This window comes from Lycium barbarum, chromosome 10, assembly GCF_019175385.1.
Source record: "Lycium barbarum isolate Lr01 chromosome 10, ASM1917538v2, whole genome shotgun sequence".
Lineage (NCBI taxonomy): Eukaryota > Viridiplantae > Streptophyta > Magnoliopsida > Solanales > Solanaceae > Lycium > Lycium barbarum.
The window spans coordinates 119,004,192-119,015,862 of NC_083346.1; the positions used below are offsets into that span (position 1 = coordinate 119,004,192).

General features: G+C 32.9%; 1 protein-coding gene across 1 annotated transcript; it reads right to left on the reverse strand.

Annotated features, from left to right (window-relative positions):
* Window positions 1-8,478: 8,478 nt before the first annotated feature.
* LOC132614246 (uncharacterized protein At5g23160) lies at window positions 8,479-11,176 on the reverse strand. Its single transcript, XM_060328662.1, has 2 exons — window positions 10,728-11,176; window positions 8,479-9,433 (listed from the first exon to the last, which is right to left on the reverse strand). The coding sequence occupies exons 1-2, from the start codon at window positions 11,046-11,048 to the stop codon at window positions 8,879-8,881; spliced, it is 876 nt and encodes a 291-aa protein (XP_060184645.1). The 5' UTR covers window positions 11,049-11,176; the 3' UTR covers window positions 8,479-8,878.
* Window positions 11,177-11,671: the final 495 nt, after the last annotated feature.

Sequence of the window (11,671 nt, forward strand, 5' to 3'; positions counted from 1 at the left end):
CTTAACCAGTGTGATTCTAGGTAAGGGTTCCATATCATCCTAAAGGGAAGGGGTTAGGCATCCTTTAGAATCCGTTAAACACGGTTATCCGGCTAAACTTAGGTTAATCATTCAATGTTGGATATAGTATTTAAATTTTAAGAAAAAATAGCTTGTGCAGATGAGACTTGTAGAATATAACAATTTATGTCATCTTATAAAAAGGACTTCAAATAATAAGGTTGTTTAAAATGGAACTAGTAATTTGCACAAGAAGGGATTTTAGAATGCTATTTGAAATAAAAGTTTATAAATGTCGTTAAAGTTCTTAAAATAAAATACTAATAAAACCTATAGGAAAGAATATAATTTGTATAAAGGGAGACTTCGAATGCCATAAAATTTATAAATATTATTAAGCTTTAAATGGAAAGTGTTATTTAGAATGAAATTTGTAGAAAATATAATAATTCGCATAAAAAAATGTGAATGACATTTAAAAATAAACTTATAACTATTGCAAAGATTTTTAAATAATGATGCTATTTAAAATAAAATTCGCATGAAATGTGTAAGCAAAAGAAAACGCGAATTTGCGTTAAAACAAACTAAACGATGATGTATTGATTGACTTTTGCGTTTTGGAAGTTCAAAATGTTCTTTAATTTCTGTTTGCGTGTTAATGATGTTTCGAAATTCTCAAGATAAGAATATGTGAATCCTTTAATTTAGAACATATATATGGCCATGTCATTTATTTTGCAAATTGATCATTTTAAATAAAAAAAAACGTAAAGAGAAGGAAATGGTTTGTGAAATTAATTGTTAGTTCTTTCTTAAGTTAACTACCCATAGCTAAGATCAATCCGCTAATTCGTTTAAAGTTTATCTAAATCAGCAAGGATAAAATAAAACGTTGGTCACATAATACACAATCAAACGATAATGACAATAAAAAGAATGAATCAAATAGGCCCAGCCATTTTGAGGCTGTTGGGCCTTGTTCACTGTTGGGCATCGGCCCAGCAGCCCTATTTCCGCTGGGCCGCTGCTGCTGCTGCTGCTGCTCTGGGTCACTGCTGGGCTTCAGCCCAGCAGCCTCCCCTTTTTTTTTTAACTGCTGTTGGGCTAACACGGAGAGGATATTTACGTCGGGCCTTAGCCCAAACCGAATGCGGAGTAGAACGAGTCCTCCGGACTCGTATGCGAGGTTCATGCGGAAAGAATGAAAGAAGGATTAGTATACGATCAATGGGTTAAACATAAAAAATATGAATTCAAACAACTTCATAAATTATGTATATATCGCATATACTTAAGGATAACCCATGCCTACACAGATTAGCCACCACACACATACAAATAGGCAATCCTCAAACATGGACAGAAACTCAAACAGCTGCACATCGTGTGTTTTAATCAACGTAAGGACAACTGCCAGTTTATATCTCAGTTTCGCTACTTACATAGGCAAACAAACAGAACTCACAGCATTTTATGTCATAAATAGGAAGATAGCAGGCAGTGATAGATAGTCCAGTCCAAACATTCATAATATAATTCAACGTATAGTCTAGCAAACATGTTATTTAGGCAGGTATTTCAAAGAATTAGTCTAGGACATATATACTTAAGATGGGCATTAATAGATTTGATAATTTCAAGTCGCAAAGGGCCAACAATCTCAGCAGAACTGAGCAGAATCACAGCTATGCATATAACAACAAGAAGTTAATGGCAAAGCGACAAATGGTCAGGATAAATTCAGAATCATCTTTTGGAATCTTTGCATATATTAGATATAGGCAGGACCATGTTCAGGAATGATATGAAGGTAGTAAGTATGTTAGCTTACATGAGGGTCACAATAGAATGGATCTGGACTAAATCATGTTTATCAAAAAAAAGATCCACAATTTGAGTTTCAGGCAAAGCAACAATCACAATATGGTGGAACAACACCTAAACTTCTTATTAGTAATATTATTAGTTCATAAGTTGCATCACTTAATGATTCATACACATTGATTTAGAAAGCACCAGTTAAACAGTTCCAGTTTTAGTTTCAGGAAAATGAACATTCACACAAAACTCAGACCAAACATTGCCACTGTAATCACATACTTACCATCTATCCAGAGAAGTGAATTTCTAAACACTGTTACCACATCAGCAACTATCCCCATAGACAAGATTCAAACCCCTTAGAGATTTGAGAGAGACTAGAGGATATGCAAATGATATAAGGGAATTGAATTAGCATGTGAATAGGCATGGGGAATACTGGTTTCACAAAGAAGGCAAACTATAGACTAGCAATGATAGTATAAAGGCATATAAGATTCCTGTTTAATTTAGGCAAGGACAAATACTCAAATCACAGGTATGGGTAAACCAGAAGGATACAGGAAATGTCATCACATATGGTCTTATTCAATGTATTTTGGATCTGTTTCATGCAAAGTGTCAAAGGAAGAAAATATTTCAGTTTTAGAGGGGACCTACTATCACCTGCAATTCCTCATGCAAATTCAAACAAAACAGATTTAATTTTCACATAAGGAAAAGGGACAGGGTCAACTGTGGACTCCCAAGTTCACCCACACAGATTAACACAAGTAAGAGAGGGGAGAAACATAATTAATTATTTCCAATTTACTTTAACACATGGAGGATCTGGAGATCAGATGAGACTGGTATCCTAATCCATTGGACTCTGGTTAATAAATGAACCAACAGGAGACTGATCTCTTACACTTAGAGTATGCTTTGCATTGACAGAAGACATTCAACAGGAAAAGTTCGAAGCTAGGCAAAGATTAAGGCTCAAGTACTTATGTAACCAGTTAAACTTCAGTTTAAATCCTTAACATGATCATGCTGAACTATTTAATGATGACAGAGACAAACTAAAACATAACAGGGGTGTTGCCAAGTCCAGAACAGCCTAAAGCTTGGCACTAACCTGATCATGCATTTTGGCAGCAAAGAAGGACTTAACAGATTACAGAATGACCTATACCACTAACTAATTATAGAGGAATTAGTCTCAAACAATATGTGTAGCAAGTATGCATACTGTTTCAGGATTAGACAGACACAATTCTTAAGATGAAATGGAAGTTCAAAGCCCAAGCATTCATGTAATCACCCCCAACATGTGATAACTCTTATACATCAGTAAAGCAGGTGTTTGGACATTTTAGACAATCAGATCCTCAAGAAAATAGATAGACATGGCTATATTCAGACACCAAGGACATACCAGGCCAACTCTGACTCTACTCAGTGTTCTGTGGAGACAAAAGGCATATAAGGGTAAGCCAGACGACTCTGCAGAACCCTTTTATATGACCTAGACTAGCATTAATACATTCATGAATCACATAGAGACATCAAACTGAAACAACATTCAATGTTATATTGAACCACTGAGATCTCCAAATAAGCATACATTCTTGTATCAACAGGATTTATATGAAATTAATATGGGGTATAGTCATAAACCTAACCAGCATATGATATCACATAAAGACGTAGTCCAGCAAAACCACAGGTTAACTTAAGCAATTCAACTATTCTGTGATCAATCATCATTTGAGCAGACAAACCATGCTTAAGCTGCCATAAGCTAAATAACCTATGGCTAACCAAAAACAAGACATGAAATGAGCCACTGCAGCACAACTAAAAAGGGCAAGCACATACACATAATTAGCAGACTACAAACTAAAATATAAAACCAATCAAATTAGCAGACTACAAACTAAATGTATACCATTTTACTAGATCGAATTCTCAGCGTGCAAACCAATGACATTCAGACTAAGCCGAATATCTTAAACTAAATAACAACAGCAACATCCGACAAGATTTCAACTAAGCCAAAACACAATAACGACTCATTTAATCACAATAACTAAGCTAACATCAAACCCAACCATATCAGCACACAAACATATCAAACTGAAATACGAGGAAGCAAATGGGATTTAACTGACCTTTTGCAGGTGCAGCGAAATGGGATTTTGAATCTTCGATCTACGCTCGAATTCGCAAGATACTAGGATCCCTTTTGAGTGCGATTTTCGTCTATAATGAAGTCGAACCTTTGTTTCTAAGGCTACGGCTCACTCAAACAGAAATGAAAACGGAACAGAGAAATTAAGATCCAAAAAAAAAGATGGATTCGATAGAAGTTCTATGGCTGAAAACTTCTTAGTTTTGGGGTTTCGATGTTTGAAAACTTCTTCTATCTAATTTTGGCTATCAAACAAAAGAAAAAAAGCCCCCTTCAACTCTGATTCCTCTTCCTCTTTATAGGTTTTTATTTTCGTCGTTTTGTACTGAAAAAAGGGGGAAGGAGGAGCGGGAGAGAGATAAAAGTGGGGGACAAGGGTGAGTGGGGAGCGGAGAAGAAGGAGGGAACAATGGAGAGTGGGAGCGGCGCGAGAGAGAAAAGAGAAAGGGGAAAAGGAAAGAGATGAAGCGGCGGAAGAAAAAATGTGAAGGGAAACCCTAAGGGTTTCCCTTATTTTGCTGAGGAATGAATTGGACCCGGTCTATTTGTGGACCGGGTCAAATTTTAGACTGCGTATTTAAAGAATGGGCTATTAAATTAAACCTGGACTGATCTAAAATTGAGATAAAAAACATGGTCTAGTCTGAAAATATTAGGAGCCAATTGGACTTTGATTTGGGGTCCGGTAAGTGAAAATACGAACTGAGTGCAAGAAATAGTTTGGCTTCTAAATTTGAAATAAGAGACACATTTTGATTAATGATGTACTAAGGGTGCCAAAATATCACCTAATACGGAAATATGTAATTATAAAAAGACCCCGGGTAAAAATTATATGATGTCGCAAGTGACCGTGCTATAATATTTAATAACAAAATGCTATCATCAGAAATGTGCGAAATAAATGCGATGCGTGTGCTGAAGTTGGTAGAACCTCGAGAAATGCAAGTTTCAATAATACTAAATAATAGCAATAAATAAATAGCGGTAGTGATACTGTTAATAACAATAATGATAATGGTAATGGTGACAAAAACAATAATAGATATAATAATAATAATAGTAAATAACAAATGTTGATAGCTAAAAATGATAATGATTAATAAAGCTAATAAAGATGATAGTAATTAACAATAAATAACAATTATTGAAAAATAATAAAATGATAATAAATTAATAATAATAACGATAATAGGGGTAATAATAAAATAATAATGATGATAATAATAAGAGAAATAATGATTTTAATAATAATAATAAATAAAAATTATTGATAAAAATAATGATAATAATTAATAATGAAAATAACGATGATAAAGATGATTAATAAATTGATAACAAATAACGTTGATAATAATGATTAGTAATAATAATAATAATAATAATAATGAAAATTGAAATAACAAGAATAATAATAATTAATGACAATTAGTAATAATGGTAATTTAATAATAATAATAATAATAATAATGATAATAATAATAGTTGTAACAGAATAATGAAACGCCGTTATTGATAGGGACTAATAACTATAGTAAACATAATATATATTATTATTTATTTTTTATTTTATTTTATTTTTATTTTATTTTATTTTATTAAAATATTAGAAGCGCAAATATATATTTTGGAGGAGAGGCGGGACAAAATTGGGTGTCAACAACTGTTATACTATGGGGTCAATTACACCCTTATGTCTAACAACTGCCACGTGACATCATCCCAACCGTTCAAAATTATTTTCCCCTCAAATAAATTTTTATCCACTAAAATAATCCAACCCGACCCGATATATTTTTTTTCCCAACCAAGGGGTAATGGGTTGGGTCCGTATCACTTTGGCTGGAAAAAAGAATCGGGTCGGGTTGAGTTATTTTAGTAGGTAAAAAATTATTTGAGGGGAAAATAATTTTGAAGGGCTGGAATGATGTCACGTGGCAACTGTTAGACATAAGGGTGTAATTGACTCCATAGTATAACTGTAAGGGTATAATTAGCCCTAAAGTATAACGAAGGGTATGGATGAACTATTTTCCAAAGTTCAGGGATAATTTTGACCCTTTTCAGTTTTTTTAATTAGTATAATTTTCATTTCAGTATTAAAATTTAAAAATTAGTTTTTTTAATAATTAAAATTTCACTTCACTCTGCTATTTTTTATTTATAATTTTTTTGGTGCCACGTCAGCTTTTAGGGTGGTATTAAATTAAGTTTTTAGATGGTCAAGAATGTAATAAGTCGCCCGATTAATTTGAGTGTGAAGTCTATATTTTGGGTATAGTTTAAGCGTGATTTAAACGCACTATGTTAACAACCCACTATGTAAAGAACCCAATACGTTAGATATGTATAATGCTTTCTTTGTTTGTGATGGTTACTTCTTTTTCTGATCCATTTATCACTAGTCTGTATTAATGTTCATTTTGCTTAAATTGGAAGTTGGGATTTTGCTTAAATTGCTTAATAAGGTCAACATTAGAATTGACATCCCAATAAACGAGTCAAAATTGGTGCTATTATTAACTTCCTGATCATGTTGTTGATTTGATCTCTCGTTGTTGACCAAGTGGGGGCGGGTGGTGGAGGGGTGGTGAGGTGGGTGGGGTGGATGATGAGGGGTGTAGGGTGGGTGGGTATTTTTCGAAAAATATTTTCATTAACTAATCGAACCTGAGAAAATAGGCAAGCAGTTTCCTACCAGCTCTACTGTTCCTTGGATATGTATTATGTTTCAGAATGCAGCTAGGCCAAAAGCACTGTTTATTACTTAGTTGCACTTGCTAGGTAAGGTCCTAACTACTGACAGGTTAGTGAAATGGGGAATTGAGGTGTAACCTAAATGTTGTTTATGCTAGAACTGTGATGAGACAAGAGAGAACCTCTTTGTGCAGTGTGATTATACTAAAGCTCTGTGGAATTGGGTGTTACAGTGGATGCAAATGCAGCCTTACTCTCCAGCAAATTGGGAATAACATCAAACGTGGCTGATTACTATGGCAAAGGGAAGATCACAGAAGGCTCAAGCTGTCAAGATGCTATACACTGAGGTTATTCATGTCATCTGGATTGAGAGAAAACTGAGAATCTTTGAGAAACAAAGCAGAAGTTTGGAAAGTGTAGCGAAAGAGATTGTTTATGTTTTATGTGTTAGAGCTTCACCTAGATTTCAAAATGTATGTCATAGTCTTACATTCTAGCTTAGCTCTTGTGTTTATTTAAGGACTGATAGTGAGTTAAGAATATAACTTGCTACTGATTTGTAATGCTCTACTTTGGATGTTAATGAAAAGTTTAATTACCAAAAAAAAAGTAAGAAATCCACTCATTGTCTGGGAACACATTTTCCTTTATACCGAACACACCCTTATTTCGTACCCTTTTCCGTGATTATTTGTTTGTTCCCGTTCCTGGGATGTGTAAGTCTCTTACTTTTCCCTTTATGTTTTGTTCTTTATTTTCAGTAATTTCTCAACCTTATAACACATGGAAAAAGCCTCTTCTCTTTATCTGTCTTTCCTTGAATACATTTTCTTTTTAATTGATTATGATTTGCTCCAAATCTGCTTTCACATTTGTTATAGGGGTTTGAACTGATCATATGAGATCAAGACAATGAGATCTTTAAAGAGTTACTTATAATTTAACCTGCATATTTGGGTCTTAATTATGGTCTCATAGTACGGGAGTCTGCTCATCTCCAGTACTTATATTCCCTCTAATTAGTTCAGTGCACAGTTAATTTTGAATTTGGCTCCTCTCCGTTACACTCTCTCTTCATCTCCTCAAGTATATATTTAGATGGTAGACACTTGTCCACCTAATTTATGTTGAGATTATGGTAATAAATGATGAGTTCTAAAAGTGATTAGATGCTCACTTTTAAAGCACTGCAATTTTGTTTGTTATGTGTATGTGGTTTTCGACCTTTGATTTAGCATAAAAATGATGATTTGAACAAGTTTACAGGTTCATTAGCCTCGGTTTGGTCCTGTTTTATAGTATAAGTAGTTAATGTGTATTTTCTAAATTTCATGAGTTAAGGTATGGTTTTACTTGATCACTAGTATGGAATTAAACTAAGTGTATTGATTAAGTTTTGTTAAAATATGCTGTTGAGTCAGCAATTTGAACCAGTGTGGTAGTATTCGAACAATATTTTTCAGATCCCCATTGTGTCATAAGTTGAAACTGCAAAGATGCACTACTCGTTAGCATGTTAAATTGTGTTCAAGTTAATAGCTTTATTTCTACTTTGTCAATTTGCAATTCCTCCAACTAAGTACTTACACCTACAGTTCCAATTTGAGGGTCAAGAATTCAAACTTCTTAATCGAATGTGGTGGTCTAGTTACTAATTATAACATTGGTGGTTGGATTATTAATATTGATCATTTGTTAATTGTACAAGACTGTTTTATTCAGTATAGCACCGTACCAATCCTAATTTTTCATTTCCATGTACATGTGAACTCCTGTTGGATCTACTCGACTCTCCATCCGTCCATATTTATGATTTGAAAAGTGAGCATCTTATAGAATATTTGGTGAATAACAAAGAACACCATCGAAGATTGTGGTGAGATGAATAAGATCTTTTCACTCTTTATGATTAAAAAAAATATAAAAAATAATTCAAAACGAGGTTGAAATTAGAGAAACTTGTAGAGCAAACAGCCATCTCTTTCGAACACTCCTACCTTATGTCAAACATTTACACAAAAAAATCAATCGAAATGAAAAAAACGTGTTTCTCCTTTCTTTTCTTCCTCTCTTTTAATTTACTTTCCCCTTCCCATTCTTTTTTCATTTAAAATAGATGAATAGAAAATGTCCCACCATAAAACGTCAAAAAAAAAAAAAAAATCATTAGCAGAAGACCTACAAAAATCCAACACCATTCCTATGATTTCTCTCCAAAAATCCTTCCAACACAACTTTCTTCTTGTACTCCTCCGAGTTCAGATCAATGCCGCCGGCAACGCCAATTTTTCCGGTAATGATCGCTTCATTTTCCGGTTGTCGAAACCGAGGGAGAAAATAAAACCATGCACACGTACAAATAATGGCACAAGCCTTGCCCCAAAACAACATTATCAATAGGGTCACCATTAGAATTGACATACCAATAATTGGGTCAAAATTGCCATTATTAATTTTTTGATCATGTTGTTGACTTGATCTCTCGTCGTTGACTTTTTCTGTGGCGGTTGCCACCGGTGATTTCTTCTGTTTTGTTGGTGGCAGAGATGCTGAATGGGAAAGTTTGATCTCATGTCTGTCTTTTGTTGAATTTATAAGGTTGCTCAAATTATGAGTACTAACACTTCTTGAAAACTCATTTCGACACGTTGAATAGTCACGTACGTTGTCTAATAAGTGATCCAAACTTTTGTTGTTTCTGTGGTTGATGTCCTTTATTTTAAGATCCTTTGTCTGAAAATAACGAGGTAAAAAAAATTGTTAAACAAGTGTATTATTCATTTAAGATAAGAAAAGGAGGGCAAAAACAAAAAGAAACGGAGAGAAATACCATGTAATTTTAATTTGTTTAAAATACTATGTGTGGTTCTGGGATTCTTTAAAAGTACCGATAGGTTCATGTGAAATCCTCCAATAGTAGTAATGTATCTTTATTTTTTAAAAATCCGACACAGATAAGACAATTATTTTTTAAGAATCCGACGCAGATAAGACAACATATTTGGAGAAAATCCGAGTAACGCAGGTTACTACAAAATCTTGTATAAGTGAAAATTTTTGAAAAGGGGGAAGAAGTCTCATACTTCTCAAAAGAGCATCATCATTTGCATAGATATCTAATTAGGAAAATATATAGTATCAAAAAGAGAAACGAAAAATGAGGGAGAATTGTATAAACAAATTTTGGAGTTAAGTCTTGGTGTTAATAATTTTATTAAAATAAAAAAACGTTAAACTAATTAATCCGTTGGCGACAAACTTTTTATTCTATAATTTTAAACCAAATAATTAAGCACTAAAAAGTAAAAATAAAAATGAGGAAATCATGCAAAGAAAATCATGTAAAATGGGAGTAAAGTACTTTTGTCCAACAAATGAGCCATTGTAATATGTTAAGTTGTCATTAACGTTACTGCTTTATTTTTATGGTTGCAAAAAAAAAAAAAAAATCCAAAATAAATAAATAAATTAGAGTACAGATAACCACTACCTAGTCCAAAATTCATAAGAGAGAGAATTAAAAGATACAGTACCTATAATATTTCAAATAGAAACTTTTCTACCCATGGATTTGGAAAAAAAATTGAATGGTGATATCTAGAAGCTCCATCTATATAGCCCTAAATCGAATTTCTTTACTTTACATCACCTTCTTCATATGAGCTAGAAAATCTATTAAATGGAGTACGTTAAACTTATTATTTCACTAAGATATAATAGTAATAATTTTAAACTTCTTTCTTCCTTTTTTATAGTATGGTTTCTTCAACTTATAAAATCTTTAATTAAATAAGAGAGAATCCATCAACGAATTAACGGAGCTTTCAAGTTCGAACTCTAGAATCAATAAAGTTCTGGTAGAGGACGGTTTCGTTAAGGGGTCTTACAGAATGTGAATTCACATTAATTGAAGTAGTGAATTCTGGATACGGAATGAATATAGAAAATAATTAAGAGAATACATTTTCCAGAATATGCAATCAATTAGTACTATATATCAAAATCACTACTAGTAATATTAACATACCTTATTAATAACCTTCTCATTTAAGTTTGTTTGACTTTGATCCTTAACCAAACCCTTCTTCTCCGGCTTCACTACATGAATTTCTCTACTACTCCGGTTGTCAATCTTCTCTGATATGTCCACCGGAATAGTTTTCGCGATGGACGAATGCTTCCTTACAAACTTGGAAAAAGAGAACAAAGACTTGTTTTTTTTCTTGGCACTGGTTGATTTATTAACAGATAGATTTTTATCAATAATGGAAAATCCAAAACAACCAAGAAAATAAGATTTTCTAAAGGATTTTTTCTTTTTGGGTCTATCTTGATCCATTTGAGTCATGGAAAAATGAAGAAAAGAGTTTTTGGCATGGAGGAAGAAAAATTTTAGGAGAAGAAAATTAAGGAGTGGAGTGGTGGAATTGTCTTTAGGTGTAGAGTTGAAGTCGTTGGCAAATATTCTTAAAAGGGAGCGAGTGTTGATTTATATATCTAGATGGTCAAGGTAGTAGAGCTAGTCAAAATATATGTGTTTATGAACAAAAACATTGGAAATTTCATGTCAATTTCTCTTACGCTCCATAGATATGTTTTTCTTTTTAATTTGTTTACACAGGAATGACTTATTTTTTATATTTAACGATGTATAACTTCTATCGCTAAATAGTAAAAATGTTTATTAATCCTAATCAATGATATATTAGCGAGTTGATTATTAAAAAAATATTAGTAGCTATGTATTATTTAACAACAGATAAGCACTTCAGTTTTCAAACATAAAAAATCTGTTGCCAATCTTATTTAATGGTGGATTACCAAAAAAAAAAACATGTTAGCTACGACGATTTAGCGAGTGATAACTTCTATTGCTAATTAAACAACAAATATTTGTTGTGAATCCTATTTAACGATAGATTAGTGATGAATTTTTAGAAGTCGTGTTAGCTACAAAGTATTTAGTGGCTG

Excerpts from the sequence above, each read along its gene's own strand:
- LOC132614246 (XM_060328662.1), bottom strand. The coding sequence starts at position 11,048 with ATGACTCAAATGGATCAAGATAGACCCAAAAAGAAAAAATCCTTTAGA. Across the intron at positions 9,434-10,727 it reads ATGAGAAGGTTATTAATAAG|ACAAAGGATCTTAAAATAAA; the intron begins GTATGTTAATAT and ends CGTTATTTTCAG.